The sequence below is a fragment of the Lagenorhynchus albirostris genome, chromosome 3 (assembly GCF_949774975.1).
Source record: "Lagenorhynchus albirostris chromosome 3, mLagAlb1.1, whole genome shotgun sequence".
NCBI lineage: Eukaryota > Metazoa > Chordata > Mammalia > Artiodactyla > Delphinidae > Lagenorhynchus > Lagenorhynchus albirostris.
In genome coordinates this window covers 42,419,773-42,446,166 of record NC_083097.1, presented here as the reverse complement: position 1 = coordinate 42,446,166, position 26,394 = coordinate 42,419,773, and the positions used below count along the sequence as shown (strand labels likewise).

Below are 26,394 nucleotides of genomic sequence, written 5' to 3'. Positions count from 1 at the left end.
CAATGCAACATATTTACTGCAGTGTGCAAACAGTGAAATATATAATATAGTAACAAATCCAGGAAATACAAAGTGAATATACACTATCTGTTAATAGCCACAGTCTACTTAATGACATAAAACACACACCTGAGGGAGCTTTTTATCTTCATCTGACAAGCAGTCAATTGCGTTACTGAATACTTCTTCAACCATCTTCTTTTCTTCATCTAAGAGAGAAAACCCAAGGGTATATAAGTATCTAAATGAGTCAGTGATAACAAATTTCACACACTGCAAAGAATAAGAGTCTATAAAGAGTAAAAGTAAAGACTCATTATTTTAGATAGGCAGAAGGTAAAGCAGATCAAATTTTCTACATAATTATTTAATAAAATTCATTGCCTTTCAAAACAGATCTAGCAGAGTTAGTCCACGAGTAAAAAGTACTATCTTATAAAAGCAGTAACAGTAACTACGCTAGGTATCTACATGCAATATTTAAGTCAAAAAATTATAGGACACAGGGATTATTATTACTCACTATTAAGGAAAGTAAGGCATTGAGCAAATAATGGGCATTGGTATTAACGTTACGTCAGCAATTCCAAAGCCTATGCTCTTAACCATTACACTGCCTTCTTATAAAGTGACTATTTGTCAATAAATATTTGTTGACTTTATCAATATATAACCCTGCAACATCAAGCACATACAGCACTGGTAGTTATAAGAAAACATTTCTAAGTAGAGCAATTCACTCAGTCAAAAAATATATATATTACTGGCTTTAGGAGGGTATATGGGTTATCTGTCATTTGTTATTTTTTACCCATGGAAAAGTAAAAATTAGCTTTAAAATCATGGGATTAGTTCTGTGCCTTGATAAAGAAAACAAGACAACTGAAATTTGATTCTGCATGACTGAAGATATTATTTACTTCTCACTGCACAGGATCAGATATGTAAAAGGACGAAATGAATGACAACTGGGTTGGTATTTGGCATGCTGCAATTTTTGCCTAGGCTATGCTACTATCTAGCTGTGTGACTTTTAAATGGTTACATTTACAGTTAATAAATGAGAATAATATATTCATTTGCTAGAAGTTATTTTACTTTATTCAAAAATTATACCACAGTTAGGTACAGGGGCAGGTCTTCCCAGTTTGGATTTCTAGAAGAATGAAACATAACAGAAGGTAGTCTGACCAAGAGACTAACCTTAAGTTATCAGACAGAAAACCACAATAACCAAAGAGCTATGGCAATGAAGTATAAGAAGGTATGAGTCTAATATTTCTTACTAGGGGTCTTTGGGTTTTATATAGAACAATGTATTATACTTACCTTCCAATAAAAGAAGACAGAAGAAAGGAAAAGAAATGATAAATTGAGGGCCTTAAAGCTTTTACAAATGTGATGTAACTACTGCTGTAACTGTAAGGTGAACTGCAAATTCTAACAATACACAAAAATGTCTTACCAGAAATATATTTATGCTAATTTTCACGTAACATTAAAACTATACTGAAATTATATAGTACCTGTGTTGAAATCTAATTTGGTCATTTGAAGTGCGTAGGCTTCACAATCTTTCTTACTAAAACTGAAAATAATTACAGGTTGAAAGTTTCTTTCCATAATCATCTTCACAATCTTGAACACATTTGATGGTCCTGCAAAAAAGGTACATAAACCATATCCAAAAATTAACTCAAAATGGATTAAAGACTTAAATGTAAAATCTAAAACTACAAAACTCTTAAAAAATATATAGGAGTACACCTTCATGATGTTGGGTTAGGCAAAGCACTCTTAGATATGATACCAAAAGCATAAGCCACAAAAGAAAAAAAAAAAACCTGATAAACTGGATTTCACCAAAATTTAAAACTTTTGTACTTCAACAGACACCAACAATAAAGATAACTCTAACTCACAGAATGGAAAAAAATATTTACAAATCAGATATCTAATAAAGGTCTAGTATCTAGAGTATAAAAGAATCCTTACAACTCAACAACAAAAAGACTGTAATTTTTGAATGGGCCAAGGATTTGAATAGATATTTCTCCAAAGATAAACAAATGGCCAGTAAGTACAGGATCTTCATTAGCCAACAGAGAAATGTAAATAAAAACCACACTGAGATATGACTTCATACATACTAGGATGACCATAATCAAATAGACAGGCTACATTAAAGTACTGGCAAGGATGTGGAAGAAATGGATACCTCATATCCTCCTGATGACAATGTATAATGGGGCAGACACTTTGGAAAATAACTTGGCAGTTACTGAAAAGGTTAAACATAGAATTATCATATGACTCAGCAATTGCACTAGGTATATTCTCATGAGAAAAGAAAACACGTTCACACAAAAACTTGTAGTACACAAATGTTTACAGCAGCATTAGTCACAACAATCAAAAAGTTGAAAACAACCTAACTGTTCATCAACTGAAGAATGAATAAATAAAATGTGGTAAAATCATACAATGGAATGTTATTTGACTATAAAAAAGAATGAAGTACTGACATATGCTATAACATGGATGAATCTTGAAAACAAGCTAAGTTGCAAAACACCACATATATCATGATTCCATTTATATGAAATGTCTAGAAAAGGAAAATAGAAATAGAAAGTAGATTAGTGATTGCCTAAGGCTGAGGGGTGGTGGGGAAGAGGTTGGGAGTAAATGAAGAATGACTGCTAATGGGTATGGGGTTTCTTATTGCGTTAATGAAAATGTTCTAGAATTAGATAGTAGTTGCACAATTTTGTGAATATACTAAAATCCACTTAATTGTACCCTTCTTAAAAATGTTGACTTCTATGATATGTGAATTGTATCTCAATAAAAAAACTGTGGGGACAGCTGCATAATTCTGTGAATGGACTAATAACTGTTGAATTGTATACTTTAATGGGTGAATTGTATATGAACTATATCTCAGTAAATGTCATAGAGGAAAAAGAGATTAAAACTTTATTCACCCAATTTTATCATACACTATCTAGATCTTTATACAGCCCCCTGAGGGGAAAAAAGTTAAATAAAAAAACCCCAAAAAATGTAATCTGAAAATACAATTTACATGTAAAATTCTCTTAAAACAAAGTTCCAAATTACCTTTTGTTCCTCCTTTTCTCCCCTTCTGATCTCCTTTTGCCAAATCACCAGCATCTCGAAGTACCTGCATCGCAGTATTAAAATTATCTTCTCTGAAGTCACCCTGGAATCACAAAATTTTTCTGTGTAACTTAATATCTAATCATAATGCAAATATTTTTTCATACCTCAAAACAAAGCTTCCTCAAATAATAAATAATTTAATATAATAATATAACTGGGAAAAGCAAAACATAAGATATCTGAAACATGTCCAGAGTCCCTTATTCTCAAGGCATTTAAAAAATACTGGAAAAGGAAGGAAATCTAATTCATGCATTAAAAAATACAAGTCTTAAATATAATTTTTGAAATAAAAATACATACACAAAAAACCAACAATAACTCTGGACCACAAAACTACTTAAGAAAAAAAACGGATCTCTGCCATTCTTCTCTAGTTTAAAGAAAAATGGCTATAAACAGCAAAGTATGATATTATAGATATAAGAATTATAATTACTCCCTTACATTTTCATCAACCACAAGGTGCAGACCATCTCCCCCTGCTGGAAAAATGTAGTGCTGTAATGGAGTAGGCCGATAATCTGTGTAAATTACATGACAAGGCTGTAAAAACAAAGAAAAGTAATTAACCATATATTTTATTTCTTCAAAATAATACCATGTATATGACCTACCTAAAAGACCTTAAGGAGACAAATTTTTGAATTCAACATTTCAAAAAGAAAAAAGTTTTTTTAAAAAAACCCTTAAGTCAGGAAGAGAAAAATGGGGAAAAATGAGGTCTATCAAATTATACTACCATCTGTTCAATTTTACTAATTCCCTAATCAGGGATAAATATCAATACATGATTTGAGTTTCCATATGATCTTGGATCCATACCCTAGACCTGTGATGCCATAATTAAAGAAGACTTCAATTTCTCCGTAGCAGCAGTAATGGTGACACAGAATGCTCCCTGAGGTAAAATAGAACTTTTCTAGCCCAGAGACTTTTCAAAGCTTTACTAAAAGAGCAGGTTGATCTAACTCCTCCAGAAGATCCACTGTGTTTCTATCCTACAGAAGCAACATGATGTTACAAAAATGCCATTAGAGAGCTTATAAATGGATAAAAAATAAATTTTCAGCATTCTGGTATAAAGGAAAAATAAGGGCAGAAAAATAAAACCAAGAATAAATTTAGTACACATGAACAAAAGCTTGTTATAAGGTCCTTTAATGCTGCTAAAATTAGACTAGAAAAACAAAAAGAAAATACAGTCAGTAAAAAGTCTGCATTCACATGAAAACAATCAACTCACACTCTCAGAAAATGCCCAGCTTTTTCCCAGTACCGAGGTCTTAGAGAAAATTCTCTACTGTGTACTCATGGTTCATTGTATGAATAGATAGTTTCCAAACCTGGCAGGTCATCATGATCAATTTGGGAGCATTTAAAAGTTAAAGGTTTCAAAACCCAAGACCCTACTCCCAGAGATTTTGATGTATTGGGTTTCAGATGGGACTCAGAAAATTCACACTTATAAAAAAATTAGTCGGTTGATTTTGATAAGCTTGCTCAATTTAAAAAGTAGTTTCACATTAAAATGTCTTTATTCTAGGCAGCATCAGGAACGAAGTACAGGATATAGTAAGGCCAACTTGTAACATTTTAAATATGGAAAACATCAAAGAAGGGAAAGAAAATACCTGTTTGTGTAAGTGGCAAATCCATTCAGCAAACTGCCGGGCATTTGGAATAGTAGCCGAAAGAAAGACATAGTGAACATTATCAGGAAGCAAAATAATAGTTTCTTCCCACACAACACCACGCTCTGAAAAATACAAATACACCTTGGAATTCAATGTTACTTTATTATTTTCTCTCAAGCTCAATAATTAGAAATACAGACCATGTTGCACAAGGATATGTTGCACAAGGACCATGTTGCACAAGGATATGTTGCCACAGACCCTTACTGTAAACTACTTTAGTTCTAACCATGAATTCATTTAGTAGAAAATTAGTAGACTAAACCAGCATAAACACAATGTACTCTGAAATAACAGCCTGCAAAAAGCAGTGCCAAACTGAATCCTGTTCAAACAGCCTAACAAGAGTCCCAGGACAATGGAAACAGTATTTCCATCTCACTTAGAGAAGCATAAGTTGGCTTATAGAAAGTCACAGTAACAAATTTCAAAGAAACACCATTACTACAGCATATAGCATCGTTCATCTAAATTACCATCATGATCTCCAGAGATGAAAGATTTGATAAACAACAAAACTATAAGTCAGATGGAAAAAAAATGGAAAAATCCATGTGAGAATTTCCCTCCCATAAATGAACAAATCAATACAGGATTCATGATTTAAAAACCAAAATAACTGTTTAGAACCTAATCTTATGAATTTCACAAAAGTGAAATTTCTAAAAAGGGTAAATGATTTCTTTAACTTGTATTATTACTTTCACTATGAATACAGGTTAACTCACTGCTTTAATTCAAATAAAAACTAAGCTTTAAGTGTGTACATATTAAACATTTAACTTTTAAATGTGTTTGTTAACTTTCGCCCTCCAAGTTCCACCCAAAATTCCAAGTAAACTTACTTTTCCATTACAGTAGTGCAAAAGTTCAAGTAAAGGGATAAATTTTTTGCTCATTTTTATTTCATAATCCTCATTTTATTTTTACCATAAACATGCACTTATTTAAAAAAACAATAAATAAAAATCAAGAATGTTAACTTTGTAGGCTAGAAGTTTTAGAAATTCTTTAACATTAGTTATACTAGAGAGCTATTAGAGGGAACTAATTTTAATTCCATTTTTAAAATGTGAAATTGCATTTTTTCACCCAGAAGTTGTTACTTTTTAAGAAGCTGTAACTGAATGAGATCCTACTGGAAATAGCACATCATGTTATCCACAAATTAGTTTATAAGAACTCTACTCACATGGAAGATCAACAACTACTTGTTCAAAATTCCTAATGCCATTCTTTTTTTTTCTTAATATCTTTATTGGAGTATGATTGATTTAGTGTTGTGTTAGCTTCTGCTGCATAACAAAGTGAATAATCTATATGCATACATATATCCACATATCCCCTCCCTCTTGCATCTCCCTCCCACCCTCCGTATCCCACCCCTCTAGGTGGTCACAAAGCACCGAGCTGATCTCCCTGTGCCATGCAGCTGCTTCCCAATAGCTATCTCATTTTACATTTGGTACTGTATATATGTCAGTGCTACTCTCACTCTTCGTCCCAGCTTACACTTCCCCCTCCCCATATCCTCAAGTCCATTCTCTACCTCTGTGTCTTTATTCCTCTCTTGCCCCAAGGTTCTTCAGAACCTTGGTTTTTCCTTTTTAGATTCCATATACACGTGTTAGCATACGGTATTTGTTCTCTTTCTGACATACTTCACTTTGTATGAGAGACTCTAGGTCCATCCACCTCACTATAAATAATTTCGTTTCTTTTTATGGCTGAGTAATATTCCATTGTATATATGTGCCACATCTTCTTTATCCATTCATATGTCAATAGACACTTAGGTTGCTTCCATGTCCTGGCTATTATAAATAGTGCTGCAATGAACATTGTGGTACATGACTCTTTCTGAATTATGGTTTTCTCAAGGTATATGCCCAGTAGTGGGACTGCTGGGTCATATGGTAGTCCTATTTTTAGTTTTTTAAGGAACCTCCATACTGTTCTCCACAGTGGCTGTATCAATTTACATTCCCACCAACAGTGCAAGAGGGTTACCTTTTCTCCACACCCTCTCCAGCATTTACTGTTTGTAGATTTTTTGATGATGCCCATTCTGACTGATGTGAGGTGGTACCTCATTGTAGTTTTGAGTTGCATTTCTCTAATTATTAGTGATGTTGAGCATCTTTTCATGTGTTTGTTGGCAATCTGTATATCTTCTCTGGAGAAGTGTCTATTTAGGTCTTCTGCCCATTTCTGGATTGGGTTGTTTTTTTGATATTGAGCTGCATGAGCTGCTTGTATATTCTGGAGATTAATCCTTTGTCAGTTGCTTCACTTGCAAGTATTTTCTCCCATTCTGAGGGTTGTGTTTTGGTCTTGTTTATGGTTTCCTTTGCTGTGAAACAGCTTTTAAGCTTCATTAGGTCCCATTTGTTTATTTTTGTTTTTATTTCCATTTCTCTAGGAGGTGGGTCAAAAACGATCTTGCTGTAATTTATATCATTGTGTTCTTCCTATGTTTTCCTCTAAGAATTTTAGTGTCTGACCTTACATTTAGGTCTTTAATCCATTTTGAGTTTATTTTTGTGTATGGTGTTAGGAAGTGTTCTAATTTCATTCTTTTACATGTAGCTGTCCAGTTTTCCCAGCACCACTTATTGCAGATGCTCTTTTCTCCATCATATATTCTTGCCTCCTTTATCAAAGATAAGGTGACCATATGTGCATGGGTTTTTCTCCGGGCTTTCTACCCTGTTCCATTGATATGTGTTTCTGGTTTTTGTCAGTACCATACTGTCTTGATTACTGTAGATTTCTAGTATAGTCTGAAGTCCAGGAGCCTGATTCCTCCAGCTCTGTTTTTCTTTCTCAAGATTGCTGTGGCTATTTGGGATCTTTTGTGTTTCAATACAAATTGTGCAATTTTCTGTTCTACTTCTGTGAAACATGCCATTGGTAGTTTGATAGGGATTGCACTGAATGTGTAGATTGCTTTGGGTAGTACAGTCATTTTCGCAATGTTGACTCATACAGTCCAAGAACACAGCATATCTCTCCTTCTCTTTGTATCATCTTTAATTTCTTTCATCAGTGTCTTATAGTTTTCTGCATACAGGTCTTTTGTATCCTTAGGGAGGTTTATTCCTAGGTATTTTATTTTTGTTGCAGTGGTAAATGGGAGTGTTTCCTTAATTTCTCTTTCAGATTTTTCATCATTAGTGTATAGGCATGCAAGAGATTTCTGTGCATTAGTTTTGTACCCTGCTACTCTACCAAATTTATTGATTAGCTCTACTAGTTTTCTGGCAGCATCTTTTGGATTCTCTATGTAGAGTATCATGTCGTGTGGAGAGAGCGACAGTTTAACTTCTTTCTGATTTGGATTCCTCTTATTTCTTTTTCTTCTCTGATTGCTGTGGGTAAAACTTCCAAAACTATAAAAGTGGTGAGAGTGGGTAACCTTGTCTTGTTCCTGATATTAGAGGAAATGGTTTCAGTTTTTCACCATTGAGAATGATGTTGGCTGTGGGTTTGTCATATATGGCCTTTACTATGTTCAGGTAGGTTCCTTCTATGCCTCTCTTCTGGAGAGCTTTTATCATAAATGGGTGTTGAATTTTGTCAAAAGGTTTTTCTGCATCTATTGAGATGATCATATGGATTTCATCCTTCAATTTGGTTAATATGGTGTATCACACTGACAGATTTGCATATATTGAAGAATCCTTGCATTCCTGGTATAAACCACTTGATCGTGGTGTATGATCCTTTTAATGTGCTGTTGGATTCTGTTCGCTAGCATTTTGTTGAGGATTTTGCATCTATGTTCATCAGAGACGTTGGCCTGTAGTTTTCTTTTTTTGTGACATCTTCGTCTAGTTTTGGTATCAGGGTGATGGTGGCCTCATAGAAAGAGTTTGGGACTGTTCCTCCCTCTGCTGTATTTTGGAAGACTTTGAGAAGGACAGGTGTTAGCTCTTCTCTAAATGTTTGATAGAATTTGGCTGTGAAGCCATCTGGTCCTTGGCTTTTGTTTGTTGGAAGATTTTTAATCACAGTCTCAGTTTCAGTGCTTGTGATTGTTTATTTCTTCTATTTCTTCCTGGTTCAGTCTCAGAAGGCTGTGTTTTTCTAAGAATGTGTCCATTTCTTCCAGGTTTGCCATTTTATTGGCATACAGTTGCTTGTAGTAATCTCTCATGATCCTTTGTATTTCTGCATTGTCAGTTGTTACTTCCCCTTTTTCATTTCTAATTCTGTTAATTTGAGTCTTCTCCCTTTTTTTCTTAGTGAGTCTGGCTAATGGTTTATCAATATTCTTTATCTTCTCAAAGAACCAGCTTTTAGTTTTATTGATCTTTGCTACTGTTTCCTTCATTTCTTTTCCATTTATTTCTGATCTTTGATTTCTTTCCTTCAGCTAACTTCAGGGGTTTTTTCTTCTTTCTCTAATTGCTTTAGGTGTAAGATTAGGTTGTCTGAGATTTTTCTTGTTTCTTGAGGTCGGATTGTATTGCTATAAACTTCCCTCTTAGAACTGCTTTTGCTGCATCCCATAGGTTTTGGGTCGCTGTATTTTCATTGTCATTTGTTTCTAGGTATTTTTTTATTTCCTCTTTGATTTCTTCAGTGATCTCTTGGTTATTTAGTAGTGCACTGTTTAGCTTCCACGTGTTTGTATTTTTTACAGATTTCTTCCTGTAACTGATAGCTAGTCTCATAGTGTTGAGGTCGGAAAAAATATCTGATATGATTTCAATTTTCTTAAATTTAACAAGACTTGATTTGTGACCCAAGATAAGATCTATCCTGGAGAATGTTCCATGAGCACTTGAGAAAAATGTGTAGTCTGTTGTTTTTGGATGGAATGTCCTATAAATATCAATTAAGCCCATCTTAATGTATCATTTAAAGCTTGTTTCCTTATTTATTTTCATTTTGGATGATCTGTCCATTGGTGAAAGTGGGGTGTTAAAGTCCCCTACTATGATTGTGTTACTGTTGATTTCCCCTTTTATGGCTGTTAGTATTTGCCTTATGTATTGAGGTACTCTTATGCTGGGTGCATAAATATTTACAATTATTGTATCTTCTTCTTGGATCGATCCCTTGATCATTATGTAGTGTCCTTCTATGTCTCTTGTAATAGTCTTTATTTTAAAGTCTATTTTGTCTGATATGAGAATTGTTACTTCAGCTTTCTTTTGATTTCCATTTGCATGGAATATCTTTTTCCATTCCCTCACTTTCAGTCTGTACGTGTCCCTAGGTGTGAAGTGGGTCTCTTGTAGACAGCATATATATGGGTATTGTTTTGGTATCCATTCAGCCAATTATTGTCTTTTGGTTGGAGCATTTAAACCATTTACATTTAAGGTAATTATCAATATGTATGTTCCTATTACCATTTTCTTAATTGCTTTGGGTTTGTTTTTGTAGGTCTTTTCCTTCTCTTGTGTTTCCTGTCTAGAAAATCTCCTTTAGCATTTGTTGTCAAGCTGGTTTGGTGGTGCTGAATTCTCTTAGCTTTTGCCTATCTGTAAAGGTTTTAATTTCTCCATTGAATCTGAATGAGATCCTTGCAGGGTAGGGTAATCTTGGCTGTAGGTTTTTCCCTTTCATCACTTTAAATATGTCCTGCCACTCCCTTCTGGCTTGCTGAGTGTCTGCTGAAAAATCAGCTGTTAACCTTATGGGGATTCCCTTGTATGTTATTTTTCCCTTGCTGCTTTTAATATTTTTACTTTGTATTTAATTTTTGATAGTTTGTTTAATATGTGTCTCAGTGTGTCTCTTTGGGTTTATCCAGATGGTAGTCTCTGTCCTTCCTGGACTTGACTATTTCCTTTCCCATGTTAGAGAAGTTTTTGACTATAATCTCTTCAAATATTTCCTCAGTTCCTTTCTTTATCTCTTCTTCTGGGAACCCCATAATTCGAATGTTGCTGCATTTAATGTTGTCCCAGAGGTCTCTGCGACTGTCCTCAAGTCTTTTCATTCCTTTTTGTTTATTCTGCTCCCTGGCAGTTATTTCCACCATTTTATCTTCCAGCTTACTTATCCGTTCTTCTACTTCAATTATTCTGTTATTGATTCCTTCTAGAGTATTTTTAATTTCAGTAATTGTGTTGTTCATCACTGCTTGTCTGCTGTTTCGTTCTTCTCGGTCCTTGTTGTTTCTTGTATTTTCTCCATTCTGTTTCCGAGATTTTGGATCATCTTTACTATCATTATTCTGAATTCCTTTTCAGATAGGTTGCTTATGTTATCTTCATTTATTTGGTCTTGTAGGTTTTTACCCTACTCCTTTGTCTGTTATATATTCTTTTGCCATTTCTTTTTCTTGTTTTTTGGATGGGTGCTGCTGCATTCCTGTCTTATTGGTTGTTTGGCCTGAGATGTCCATCACTGGAGTTTGCAGGCAGTTAGATAGAACTGGTTCCTAATGCTGCGATAAGCACTTCCGGCAGGCCTCACTCAGATTGATATTCCCTGTGGTCCGAGATTCTCTGTTAGTCCAGTGGTTTGGACTTGGAGCTCCCACCACAAGAGCTTGGGCCCAACTTCTGGCCTGGGAACCAAGATCCTGCGAGCTTCATGGTGCAGTTAAAAAAAAAAAAAAAAAAAAGAAGAAAGGAAAAAGGAGCAGTACAATATCAAGAATATAAAAGAAAATAAAATCAGAAAGAAACAACTGCAACAAGGTGAAATAAAACCACAGCAGAAGGAAAAAAAAGGGGGGGTGGACAACAAGTCAAAAGGAGAGATCACTAACAAAGTATAAAGAATAAAATAAAATTAGAAAAATAAAAGATTTATTAGGAAAAATAAAAATAGAAAAGAATCAACAGCAACGAATTAACAACGTAAAACAGAACCCCAATCTAAAAGAAGAAAAAGGAAAAGAAAAAAAAAAAGCCTTGGCTATGCGGGCACAGTTTAAGTAGGGGGTGGAACTTAGGTAGTGGCAGAGTTTAGGGTGGGGTGGGGCCTGTGCAGAAGGGGAGAGGCAGCATGTCGAAAGGAGGGCCTCTGGAGTGTGGGGCTCAGGAGTTAGGAGGTAGGGCCCTGACTGAGGGTGTGTGGGTGGGGTTTAGGCCCAGCTCGTTGGAGGGATTCTCCGACTGCAGAAGTAGGGCCCTGGCTGGGGTTATAGTGGCGGGGCTTGGGCTCTGTGCTGTAGATGGGAGGCTCCAAGGGCAGAGTATTAGGTCCGGGAGCCCAAAATGCTTCCTGGTGCCTAAGTGGACAGGGAAAGCATTGGCCCCGTTCCCTTCTGTTCTTTCGCGCCCCTCCCCCACCATCTCCCCTGGGGTCTCCCCCATTGCCACTGGACCCCTAATCGTGGGTGGGTCCTGCTGGGTGCAGGAACTCCTTCTCTCCCCCAGCCACCCCTCAGGGGTGCCATCCCAGAGGTCCGGCCTTTACTTTTGCTCCCCCTTTCCTCCCTCCCACTCCCTCAGGACCCACGTGGCTGGAGGGAGACTAGGTGGGCAGAGGATCAGGCCCGGTATCTCAACAGGTTCCTGGGGGTCCAGGTGGGCAGGGGAAACCTGGCCATGATCCCTTTTGATCCTCTGCCCTCCCAATGGTTCCCCAATTTCCCGCATTGGGCATGGGATCCCTTCCCCTCCCCAAGCTGCCCCTCAGGGATGCCAGTCCTGTCCTGCCTCCACCTCTCCTCCCACTTCACTCCCCCCACGCCCCACATCCTACACAGTCACTGGGGTTTCCTCCTGTCCCTTAGGTGTCCATGGTCCCCCACTGGTACCTGGTAGATGCCCTAGTTGTGAGGAGATGCGAATTCCGCATCCTCCTAGTACGCCATCTTGACTCCACCCTACCTAATGCCATTCTTAAATAAAATACATGCTCACATCTCAACAACACTACAGAATATACCTGAATCTCTCATGTAATGAATTTCATCAAATATGACCCAAGCAACTTCTCGCATAACTTCAGAACCTCTGTACAGCATACTTCTCAAAATCTAAAGAAAAAGGAGAAGATTTAGCAGGATTCTGACATACCAAAAGCTCCTCTATCTAACAAGAAATTTTGGATATTCTTTTTTAATGGAAAGATTAAAATAATTTTAGGGAGATACATATCTCTAAAATACATAATATTCCTTCCCTAAATTCAAAATAAATGACTTCTCAAGTAAGTAATCAGATATAATCCATGGAAACAATTATCATCTCCATATCCATATATCCTGAATAAGAAGCCACTTCCTTGCATGTACAGCACTTAACCCAAGACCTACACTTGCTAGAATACGAGAATAACTTGAAGTTATCTTCTATCTAACACAATGGATCTTATACTGTTATCCATTTTTTCTACCTCATCTTACCAGTATGAATACTTTCTAACAACCGTTATTCTGATTTCTGAGTTAAAGACATCTTTCACGGATGGAAGAAAGTTTTGAGAATGGAAAATAAACTTACTTTAGGCACCAAGATGAAAAGTGAGCAATGCTTTTGGGTAACTCTAAAAGCCAGAAGCTAATTTACGCTCTCTAGTGTACCATGTCTTTGTAGAATGCAATGATATAATTCAAGCATGTACAAAAATACTTAGTAAAGACAGCTAATAGTGTCCAAAATGTAAGATGTTACAAAGATATGCAAAACTTAACTGTGATTATGGAAAGAAGCTAAACATAACTGGGTGTTTTAAAAAGTTAGTTATCTATTTGTATCAACACTCAGATACAGAAGAAAAAAAATCACACAGAACAAGGAGCCACTACATATTCGAAACTATGTACTGAAATCCTTGAAATTATACAAAACCATCAAATTATTTTCAAGTCACTGATAATACACCTTTAAAAATATTTTGTGAAGAAAAAACTGCATCTATATTATGACAAATAACAGAAATATTGGTAATTTACAACTAAATTCAATTACTAGAACTTGTTTTAAGATGAACTCTATCCCTTTCAAGTAAATCTACTCAGACAGTAAAATGTTACATTTTTATTGATACAGAGCAAGTAATAAAACATTATCTGTTTTAACTGAATAACCACATTAATTAAAAGGAAAATTAATTTAATTAAATTGAGACACCATATAAATTACCTCTGTGGTCATAACAAGACAAGATGCTGTAGGATTAATAGTAACATCTCCAGTCATCAGACCAACATCTTGAAATTCTTCATACATTTCACGGTATTTCTGGTTACTCAGGGCCTTAATTGGGCTAGTAAATATTACACGCTGTTTTTCCCTTAAGGCCAATGCAATGGCATATCTAAAAATGTGAAAACAAATAAGAATAAAGAATTTACAAAACCATGTCTTTAGAAGTATGTGATTTAAAAAATTCTATTCATATATAGTGTCCAAACTTTCCCTAATTATGTATCTTAAATAGACTTTGCAGAATATTAATGTCTTATTCTATTTACTTTCAACAAACTATAATAATAGTAATAACGATGATAAATGTGAAGAATAGTGGTCTAAATGAATAAGAACGTTTTAAACTCTGGTCTCTTGGAGTTAATGTAACTTAATTACTAATACCAATGGATTACTAATGGTTATTACCCTATTTCTTGGAAGTAAAACACATTTGTTTCTCTAGATGGGCCTCCAAAAGTTTACAGAGCCTCTGCCTGTCAATTTATACATACACAGAGTATAAATACTTAGGAAACACTGGGAAATGAGTTTGAGTTTCACAAATAAGTTAATGCATATGTATTCTCTCCCCACATGTATTAGTTATCAAGTCTGTCCTTTGTTTGTTAGTTTAAACAGCTCTGACCTTTTTTTGGTCGGCAAACCTTTTCTTTTTTAAAGACTTACTTATTATTTAAATTTTTAATTTTATTTTTGGCCGTGTTGGGTCTTAGTTGCAGCAAGCAGGATCTTCACTGAGGTGTGTGGGCTTCTCTCTAGTTATGGTGTGTGGATTTTCCCTTTTCTGGTTGTGGCGTGGAGGCTCCAGGGCACATGGGTTCCAGAGTGCACAGGCCCTGTAGTTTGCGGCACACAGGCTCTAGTTGAGGTGCATAAACTTGGTAGTTGTGGCATGCAGGCTCAGTTGCCCTGTGGCATGTGGGATCTTAGTTCCCTGACCTGGGATCGAACCCACGTCCCCTGCATTGTAAGGTGGATTCTTTACCAGTGGACCACCAGGGAAGTCCCATCAAGTCTGTCCTTGACTGGAAATTAAGGCAGGTTCCAATAGTTCTTCTGCAGAGATTAATAGAATACAGTATAGTTTTTCCTTTTTGAAGAAAATTCAGCAGAGTTAAGTATTTAAAAATAGATCATGAAATCAGGACTAAACTTAGCAGCATGGTAGATCCTCCTTACTTAAGATACAGTTCCTATCCACAACAGGCATATAACCTATTTGGAGAAATAAAAATATGGGATTTCCCTGGTGGCACAGTGGTTGGGAATCTGCCTGCCATTGCAGGGGATACAGGTTCTATCCCTGGCCTGGGAGGATCCCAGAGGCCGCGGAGTAGCTAGGCCTGTGTGCCACAGCTGCTGAGCCTGTGCTCTGGAGCCCATGAGCCACAACTGCTGAGCCATGTGCCACAGCTGCTAAAGCCCATGCGCCTAGAGCCCATGCTCTGCAACAAGAGAAGCCAACACAGTGAGAAGCCTGCACACCTCAATGAGGAGTAACCCCCACTCGCCACAACTGGAGTAGGCCCGCGCGTGCAGCAACAAAGACCCAACGCAGCCAAAAATAAATAAATAAAAATAAATTAATTACTTACAAAAAAATTTATCCCAACCACGCCCCCAGTGAAATAAACAATTAAAAAATTAAAAGTTGTCCGAACATGATCAAATATGAATAGTAAGAGACATACATGAAAGAGAAAACAATATACAGATGCTACAAAAAATTAGAAGATATAAAAAGAAACAGGAAAGTGATCAATACTTAAGAAAAAGAAGCAGTCACAAGAAACTGAGTGGGCCCAGATGTTGGACTTAGCAGACAAAGACTTCAAAAAAGCTATAACAGGGCTTCCTTGGTGGCGCGGTGGTTGAGAGTCCGCCTGCCGATGCAGGGGACACGGGTTCGTGCCCTGGTCCAGGAAGATCCCACATGCCGCGGAGCGGCTGGGCCCGTGGGCCATGGCCGCTGAGCCTGCGCGTCCGGAGCCTGTGCTCCGCAACGGGAGAGGCCACAACAGTGAGAGGCCCGCATACCGCAAAAAAAAAAAAAAAAAAAAAATAGGGACAGGACCTGCACTAGTGGGAGGGAGCTGTGAAGGAGGAAAAGTTTCCTCACACTAGGAGGCCCCTTCACTGGCAGAGACGGGGGGTGGATGGGGGGAGGTTTGGAGCCACAGAGGAGAGTGCAGCAACGGGTGCAGAGGGCAGCAGAGAGATTACTGAAGAGGATCAGTGCTGACCAGCACTCACCAGCCTGAGAGGCTTCTCTCCTCACCCGCTGGGGTGGATGGGGGCTGGGAGCTGAGGCTCTGGCATCAGAGGTCAGATCCCAGGGAGAGGACTGGGGTTGGCTGCGTGAACACAGCCTGAAGGGGGCTAGTGCGCCACAGCTAGCCGGGAGGGAGTCAGGGAAAAAGTCTGGAACTGCCGAAGAGGCAAGAGACTTTTTCTTGCCACTGTTTTGTGGTGTGCAAGGAAAGGGGATTCAAGGCACCGCCTAAACTAGATTCAGAGACGGGCGTGAGCCGTGGTTATCGGCACAGACCCCAGAAACGGGCATGATCGCTAAGGCTGCTGCTGCTGCAGCCAACAAGAAACCTGTGTGCAAGCACAGGTCACTATCCACACCTCCACTCCCGAGAGCCTGTGCAGCCAACCACTGCCAGGGTCCCGTGATCCAGAGACAACTTCCCCGGGAGAACACACGGCGTGCCTCAGGCTAGTGCAACGTGATGCTGTCCTCTGCCGCCACAGGCTCGCCCCGCATTCCGTACCCCTCCCTCCCCTCGGCCTGAGTGAGCCAGAGCCCCCTGACAGGGTCATTTAACCCTGTCCTGTCTGAGTGGGAACAGACGCCCTCAGGCGACCAACACGCAGAGGCAGGGCCAATCCAAAGCTGAACCACAGGAGCTGTGCAAAAAAAGAAAAGAAAGGGAAATCTCTCCCAGCAGCCTCAGGAGCAGCGAATGAAATCTCCACAATCAACTTGATGTACCCTGCATCTGTGGAATACCTGAATACACAAAGAATCATCCCAAATTGAGACAGTGGACTTTGGGAGCAACGATATATATATTATTTTCCTTTTTCTCTTTTTGTGAGTGTGTACGTGAATGCTTCTGTGGGTATTTTGTCTGTATAGCTTTGCTTTTATCATCTGTACTAGGGTTCTGTCTGCCCCCTTATTTTTCTTTTCTTTTAGTTTAGTTTTAGCGCTTTTTATCATTGGTGGATTTCTTTTTCGGTTTGGTTTCTCTTCTTTCCTTCTTTTGTTTTTTGTTACTTTTTTTTTTTTGGCGGTACGCAGGCCTCTCACTGCTGCGGCCCCTCCCGCTGCAGAGCACAGGCTCTGGAGGCGCAGCCTCAGCGGCCATAGCTCATGGGCCTAGCCGCTCCACGGTATGCAGGATCCTCCCGGACCAGGGCATGAACCTGCGTCCCCTGCATCGGCAACCGGACTCCCAACCACTGCACCACCAGGGAAGCCCTGTTTCTTGTTATTTTTTAATAATTATTTTTTATTTTAATAACTTTTTTTTTTTTTTTTTTACTTTCTTTCCTTTCTTCTCCCTTTTATTCTGAGCTGTGTAGATGATAGAATATTGGTGCTCTGACTGGCTGTCAGGCCAGTGCCTCTGAGGTGGGAGAGCCGAGTTCAGGACAGTGGTCCACCAGAGACCTCACAGCTCCACATCATATCAAAGGGCAAAAATCTCTCAGAGATCTCCACCTCAACACCAAGAGCCAGCTCCACTCAAGGACCCAAACTACAGTGCTGGACACGATATGCCAAACAACTAGCAAGACAGGAACACAACGCCACCCACTAGCAGAAAGGATGCCTAAAATAATAAGGTCACAGACACCCCAAAACACACCAGCGGACATGGACCTGCCCACCAGAAAGACAAGATCCAGCCTCATCCAGCAGAACACAGGCACTAGTCCCCTCCACCAGGAAGCCTACACAACCCACTGAAGTAACCTTAGCCACTGGGGGCAGACACCAAAAACAATGGGAACTACGAACCTGCTGCCTAGGAAACGGAAAGCCCAAACAAAGTAAGTTAACCAAAATGAGAACACAGAGAAACACACAGCAGATGAAGTAGCAAGGTAAAAACCCACCAGACCAAATAAATGAAAAAGAAACAGGCAAACTACCTGAAAAAGAATTCAGAGTAATGATAATAAAAATGATCCAAAATCTTGGAAATAGAATGGAGAAAATATAAGAAATGTTTAACAAGGACCTAGAAGAACAAAAGAGCAAACAAACAATGATGAACAACACAATAAATGAAATTTAAAAATTCTCTACAAGGAATCAACAGCAGAATAACTGAGGCAGAAGAAGGGATAAGTGCCCTGGAAGATAAAATAGTGGAAATAAGTACTGCAGAGCAGAACAAAGAAAAAAGAATGAAAAGAATTGAGGACAGTCTCAGAGACCTGTGAGACAACATTAAACGCACCAACATTCGAATTACAGGCGGTCCCAGAAGAAGAAGAGAAAAAGAAAGGGACTGAGAAAATATTTGAAGAGATTATAGTTGAAAACTTCCCTAATATGGGAAAGGAAATAGTTAATCAAGTCCAGGAAGCGCAGAGAGCCCCATATAGGATAAGTCCAAGGAGAAACACTCGAAGACACATATTAATCAAAGTATCAAAAATTAAATCAAAAGTAAAAATATAAAAAGCAGCAAGGGAAAAACAACAAAAAACATACAAGGGAATCCCCATAAGGTTAACAGCTGATTTTTCAGCAGAAACTCGGCAAGCCAGAAGGGAGTGGCAGGACATATTTAAAGTGATGAAAGGGAAAAACCTACAACCAATATTACTCTACCCAGCAAGGATCTCATTCAGATTCTACAGAGAAATTAAAACCTTTACAGACAAGCAAAAGCTAAGAGAATGCAGCACCACCAAACCAGCTAAACCAACAAATGCTAAAGGAACTTATATAGGCAGGAAACACAAGAGAAGGAAAAGACCTACAATAACAAACCCCAAACAATTAAGAAAATGGTAATAGGAACATACATATTGATAGCTACCTTAAATGTAAATGGATTAAATGCTACAACCAAAAGACATAGACTGGCTGAATGGATACAAAAACAAGACCCATACATATGCTGTCTACAAGAGACCCACTTCAGACCTAGGGACACAAACAGACTGAAAGTGAGGGGAAGGAAAAAGGTAGTCTAAGCAAATGGAAATCAAAAGGAAGCTGAAGTAGCGATGCTTATATCAGACAAAATAGACTTTAAAATAAAGAGTGTTACAAGAGACAAAGAAGGACACTACATAATGATCAAGGGATCATTCCAATAAGATATAAAATTGTAAATATTTATGCACCCAACATAGGAGCACCTCAATACCTAAGGCCTCAATACCTAAGGCAAATGCTAACAGCCATAAAAGGGGAAATCGACAATAACACAATCACAGTAGGGGACTTTAACACGCCACTTTCACCACTGGACAGATCATCCAAAATGAAAATAAATAAGGAAACACAAGCTTTAAATGATACATTAAACAAGATGGACATAACTGACATTTATAGGACATTCCATTCAAAAACAACAGAATAGGGCTTCCCTGGTGGTGCAGTGGTTGGGAGTCCGCCTGCTGATGCAGGGGACACGGGTTCGTGCCCCGGTTCGGGAGGATCCCACATGCCGTGGAGCGGCTGGGCCCGTGAGCCATGGCCGCTGAGCCTGCGCGTCCGGAGTCTGTGCTCCACAACGGGAGGGGCCACAACAGTGAGAGGCCCGCGTACCGCAAAAATCAAAACAAAACAAAAAAAACACAACAGAATACACTTTCTTCTCAAGTGCTTATGGAACATTCTCCAGGATAGATCATATCTTGGGTCACAAATCAAGCGTCGGTATATTTAAGAAAATTGAATCATTTCAAGTATCTTATCCAATCACAATGCTATCAGACTAGATATCAATTATAGGAAAATATCTGTAAAAAATACAAACACATGGAGGCTAAACAATACAATAGTTAATAACCAAGAGATCACTGAAGATATCAAATAGAAAAATCAAAAAAACCTAGAAACAAATGACAATTAAAACACAATGACCCAAAACCTATGGGAAGTGGCAAAAGCAGGTCTAAGAGGGAAGATTACAGCAATATAATCCTACCTGAAGAAACAAGAAACATCTCAAATAAACAACCTTACACCTAAAGCAATTAGAGAAAGAAGAACAAAAAAACCCCAGAGTTAGCAGAAGGAAAAAAATCATAAAGATCAGTTCAGAAGTAAATGAAAAAGGAATGAAGGAAACAATAGCAAAGATCAATAAAACTAAAAGCTGGTTCTTTGAGAAGATTAACAAAATTGATAAACCATTAGCCAGACTCATCAAGAAAAAAGGGAGGAAAAATCAAATCAATAAAATTAGAAATGAAAAAGGAGAAGTAACAACTGACAATGTAGAAATACAAAGGATCATGAGAAATTACTACGAGCAACTACATGCCAGTAAAATGGACAACCTGGAAAACATGGACAAATTCTTAGAAAAGCACAACCTTCTGAGACTGAACCCGGAAGAAATAGAAAATATAAACAGACCAATCACAAGCACTGAAATTGAAACTGTGATTAAAAATCTTCCAGTAAACAAAAGCCTACGACCAGATAGCTTCACAGGTAAATTCTATCAAACATTTAGAGAAGAGCTAATACCTATCCTCCACAAACTCTTCTAAAACATAGCAGAGGCATGAACACTCCACAACTCGTTCTACGAGGGCACCATCACCCTGATACCAAAACCAGACAAAGATGTCACAAAGAAAGAAAACTACAGGCCAATATCACTGATGAACATACATGCAAAAATCCTCAACAAAATACTGGCAAACAGAATCCAACAGCACATTAAAAGGATCACGCACCATGATCAAGTGGGATTTATCCCAGGAATGCAAGGCTTTTTCAATATACGGAAATCAATGTGATAAACCATACTGACAAACGGAATAATAAAAACCATATGATCACCTCAATCGATGCAGAAAAAGCTTCTGACAAAATTCAACACCCATTTATGATAAAAACCCTGCAGAAAGTAGGCACAGAGGGAACTGATCTCAACATAATAAAGGCCATATATGACAATCCCACAGCCAATATCGTCCTAAATGGCAAAAAACTGAAGCCATTTCCACTAAGATCAGGAACAAGACAAGGGTGCCCACTCTCACCACTGTAAAAGGAATCCAAAAAAATAAGAATCCAAGAAATAAAAGGAATACAAATCAGAAAAGAAGTAAAGCTGTCACTGTTTGCAGATGACATGATGCTACACATAGAGAATCCTAAAGATGCCACCAGAAAACTACTAGAGCTAATCAATGAATTTGGTAAAGTAGCAGGATACAAAATTAATGCACAGAAATCTCTGGAATTCCTATACACTAATGATGAAAAATCTGAAAGAAAAATTAAGGAAACACTCCCATTTACCACTGGAACAAAAAGAATAAAACACTTAGGAGTAAACCTACCTAAGGAAACAAAATACCTGTATACAGAAAACTATAAGGCACTGATGAAAGAAATTAAACATGATACAAACAGATGGAGAGATACACCATGTTCTTAGATTGGAAGAATCAACATTGTGAAAATAACTCTACTACCCAAAGCAATCTACAGATTCAAAGCATTCCCTATCAAACTACCACTGGCATTTTTCACAGAACTAGAACAAAAAATTTCACAATTTGTATGGAAACAGTGAAGACCCCGAATACCCAAATCAATCTTGAGAACGAAAAACAGAGCTGGAGGAATCAGGCTCCCTGACTTCAGACTATACTACAAAGCTACAGTAATCAAGACAGTATGGTACTGGCACAAAAACAGAAATATACATCTATGGAACAGGACAGAAAACCCAGAGATAAACCCACACACATATGGTCACCTTATTTTTGATAAAGGAGGCAAGAATATACAATGGAGAAAAGACATCCTCTTCAATAAGTGGTGCTGGGAAAACTGGACAGCTTCATGTAAAAGAATGAAAGTAGAACACTCCCTAACACCATACATAACAATAAATTCAAAATGGATTAAAGACCTAAATGTAAGGCGAGACACTATAAAACTCTTAGAGGCAAACATAGGCAGAACACTCTATGACATAAATCACAGCAAGATCATTTTTGACCCACCTCCCAGAGAAATGGAAATTAAAACAAAAAAACGGGACCTAATGAAACTTAAAATCTTTTGCACAGCAAAGGAAACCACCAATAAGACGAAGAGACAACCCTCAGAATGGGAGAAAATATTTGCAAACAAAGCAACTGACAAAGGATTAATCTCCAAAATTTACAAGCAGCTCATGCAGCTCAGTGTCAAAAAAACAAACAACTCAATCCAAAAATGGGCAGAAGACCTAAACAGACATTTCTCCAAAGATATACACATTGCCAACAAACACCTGAAAGGATCCTCAATGTCACTAATCATTAGAGAAATGCAAATCAAAACTACAATGAGGTATCACCTCACGCCAGTCAGAATGGCCATCATCAAAAAATCTACAGACAATAAATGCTGGAGAGGGTGCGGAGAAAAGCGAACCCTCTTGCACTGTTGGTGGGAATGTAAATTGATATAGCCACTAAGGAGAACAGTATGGAGGTTCCTTACAAAAGTAAAAACAGAACTACCATATGATCCAGCAATCCCACTACTGGGCATATACCCTGAGAAAACCATAATTCAAAAAGAGTCATGTACCACAATGTTCATTGCAGCACTATTTACGAAAGCAAGGACATGGAAGCAAGCTAAGAGTCCATCAACAGATGAATGGATAAAGAAGATGTGGCATATATACACAATGGAATATTACTCAGCCATAAAAAGAAACTATATTGAGTTATTTGTAATGAGGTGGATGGACCTAGAGTCTGTCATACAGAGTGAAGTAACTCTGAAAGAGAAAACCAAATACCGTATGGTAACACATATATATGGAATCTACAAAAAAACCAAAAATGCTTCTAAAGAACCTAGGGACAGGACAGGAATAAAGCTGCAGAGAATGGACCTGAGGACATGGGGAGGGGAAAGGGTAAGCTGGGACAAAGTGAGAGAGTGGCATGGACATACATACACTACGAAATATAAAACACATAGCTAGTGGGAAGCAGCCACATAGCACAGGGAGATCAGCTCGGTGCTTTGTGACCTAGAGAGGTAGGATAGGGAGGATGGGAGGGAGATGCAAGAGGGAAGAGATATAGGGATATATGTATAGCTGATTCACTTTGTTATAAAGCAGAAACTAACAAACCATTGTAAATCAATTATACTCCAATAAAGATGTTTAAAAAAAAAAGATGTTAATAGAAATGCAAAAATATTCATCACCCAAGGAGGAAAAATTCACAATCTCCTGGCAGGCATTAAAAAATAATCAGGTAAGCAAAGAACGAGGCAAATAGAACCTATAATAATGAGTAAAAATAAATAAATAAAAAAGCATCCAAAAATGAGACAGAAAATATAAAATAGTAAACAAGGATATTGAAAATTACTATAGCATAACTATATTCTATATATTGAAGAAAATTGAAAAAAGATAAATCAGCATGTTTGGGGCAGGGACAAGGGGAAGATGGCGGAAGAGTAAGACGCGGAGATCACCTTCCTCCCCACAGATACACCAGAAACACATCTACACGTGGAACAACTCCTACTGAACACCTACTGAACGCTGGCAGAAGACCTCAGACCTCCTAAAAGGCAAGAAACTCCCCACGTACCTCGGTAGGGCAAAAGAAAAAGAATAAACAGAGACAAAAGGATAGGGACAGGACCTGCACCAGTGGGAAGGAGCTGTAAAGGAGGAAAGGTTTCCACACACTACGAAGCCCCTTCGCAGGCGGAGACTACGGGTGGCAGAGGCGGAAAGCTTTGGAGCCGCGGAGGAGATCACAGCAACAGGGGTGCGGAGGGCAAAGTGGAGACATTCCCTCACAGAGGATCAGTGCTGACCAGCACTCACCAGCCCCAGAGGCTTATCTGCTCAACCGCCGGTGCGGGCAGGGCTGGGAGCTGAGGCTCGGGCTTCGGTCAGAGCGCAGGGAGAGGACTGGAGTTGGTGGCGTGAACACAGCCTGCAGGGAGTTAGTGCAGCACGGCTAGCCGGGACGGAGTCCGGGGAAAAGTCTGGACCTGCTTAAGAGGCAAGAGACTTTTTCTTCCCTCTGTTTCCTGGTGCGCAAGGGGATTAAGAGCGCTGCTTAAAGTAGTTCCAGGAACGGGTGCGAGCTGCGGCTAAAAGCGCGGACCCCAGAGACGGGCATGAGACAATAAGGCTGCTGCTGCCGCCACCAAGAAGCCTGTGTGCGAGCACAGGTCACTATCCATGCCCCCCTTCCGGGGAGCCTGTACGGCCTCCCACTGCCAGGGTCCTGGGATGCAGGGACAACTTCCCCGGGAGAATGCACGGCGCGCCTCAGGCTGGTGCAACGTCATCTGCCGTCACAGGCCCGCCTCACACTCCGTGCCCCTCCCCCCACCCCTTCCGGGCCTGAGTGAACCAGAGTCCCTGAAGCAGCTGCTCCTTTAACCCCATCCTGTCTGAGCAAAGAACAGACAGGCGACCTACATGCAGAGGCGGGGCGAAATCCAAAGCTGAGCCCCTGGGAGCTGTGAGAACAAAGAAGAGAAAGGGAAATCTCTTCCAGCAGCCTCAGAAGCAGCGGATTAAAGCTCCACAATCAACTTGATATACCCTGCATCTGTGGAATACATGAAGAGACAACAAATCATCCCAAATTGAGGAGGTGGAGTCTGAGAGCAAGATTTATGATTTTTTTCCTCTTTTTCTCTTTTTGTGAGTGTGTATGTGTATGCTTCTGTGTGACATTTTGTCTGTATAGCTTTGCTTCCACCATTTGCCTTAGGGTTCTATCTGTCCGTTTTTTTGTTTGCTTTTTCTTAATAAATATATTTCATTTTAATAACTTTATTATATTTTATCTTACTTTATTTTACTTTATCTTCTTTCTTTTCCTTCTTTCCTCCCTCCCTCCCTCCTTTCTTTCTTTCTCTCGCTCCTCCCTTCCTTCCTTCCCTTTCTCTCTCTCTCTCTCTTCTCTCTCTCTTTCTTTCTTTGTTTCTACTAATTCTTTCTTTCTACTTTTTCTCCGTTTTATTCTGAGCCGTGTGGATGAAAGGCTCTTGGTGCTGCAACCAGGAGTCAGTGCTGTGCCTCTGAGGTGGGAGAGCCAACTTCAGGACACTGGTCCACAAGAGACCTCCCAGCTCCACATAATATCAAACAGCGAAAATCTCCCAGAGATCTCCATCTCAACACCAGCACCCAGCTTCACTCAACGACCAGCAAGCTACAGTGCTGGACACCCTATGCCAAACAACTAACAAGACAGGATCACAACCCCACCCATTAGCAGAAAGGCTGCCTAATATAATAAGAAGTCCACAGACACCCCAAAACACACCACCAGACGTGGACCTGCCCACCAGAAAGACAAGATCCAGCCTCATCCACCAGAACACAGGCACTAGTCCCCTCCAACAGGAAGCCTACAGAACCTACTGAACCAACCTGAGCCACTGGGGACAGACACCAAAAACAACGGGAACTACGAACCCGCATCCTGCAAAAAGGAGACCCCAAACACAGTAAGATAAGCAAAATGAGAAGACAGAAAAACACACAGCAGACGAAAGCACAAGATAAAAACCCACCAGACCAAACAAATGAAGAGGAAATAGGCAGTTTACCTGAAAAAGAATTCACAATAATGATAGTAAAGATGATCCAAAATCTTGGAAACAGAAGAGACAAAATGCAAGAAACATTTAACAAGGACCTAAAAGAACTAAAGATGAAACAAACAACGATGAACAACGCAATAAATGAAATTGAAAATACTCTAGAAGGGATCAATAGCAGAATAACTGAGGCAGAAGAACAGATAAGTGATCTGGAAGATAAAATAATGGAAATAAGTACTGCAGAACAGAATAAAGAAAAAAGAATGAAAAGCACTAAGGACAGACTCAGAGACCTCTGGGACAACATTAACGCACCAACATTCGAATAATAGGGGTTCCAGAAGAAGAAGATTGAAAATGAAAGGGACTGAGAAAATACTTAAAGAGATTATAGTTGAAAACTTTCCAAGGAAATAGTTAATCAAGTCCAGGAAGCACAGAGATTCCAGTACAGGATAAATCCAAGGAGAAACACTCCAGGACACATATTAATCAAACTGTCAAAAATTAAATACAAAGAAAACATCAAAAGCAAGGGAAAAACAACAAAAAACATACAAGGGAA

General features: G+C 38.8%; 1 protein-coding gene across 6 annotated transcripts in view; it reads right to left on the bottom strand.

The window, feature by feature from the left end:
• MTREX (Mtr4 exosome RNA helicase) overlaps positions 1 to 26,394 on the bottom strand; it is a 128,244-nt gene that overhangs the window by 82,684 nt on the left and 19,166 nt on the right. For 5 of the 6 annotated variants that reach the window (XM_060142960.1, XM_060142957.1, XM_060142956.1 and 2 more), the window contains 7 exons: positions 13,943 to 14,117; positions 12,744 to 12,834; positions 4,821 to 4,945; positions 3,634 to 3,732; positions 3,124 to 3,226; positions 1,527 to 1,658; positions 130 to 209 (listed from right to left, as the gene is read on the bottom strand). In XM_060142960.1, coding sequence (XP_059998943.1) covers positions 130 to 209; positions 1,527 to 1,658; positions 3,124 to 3,226; positions 3,634 to 3,732; positions 4,821 to 4,945; positions 12,744 to 12,834; positions 13,943 to 14,117 — 805 coding nt within the window. The remainder of the gene's footprint in view (positions 1 to 129; positions 210 to 1,526; positions 1,659 to 3,123; positions 3,227 to 3,633; positions 3,733 to 4,820; positions 4,946 to 12,743; positions 12,835 to 13,942; positions 14,118 to 26,394) is intronic. The other variant, XM_060142959.1, reaches the window with a different exon arrangement.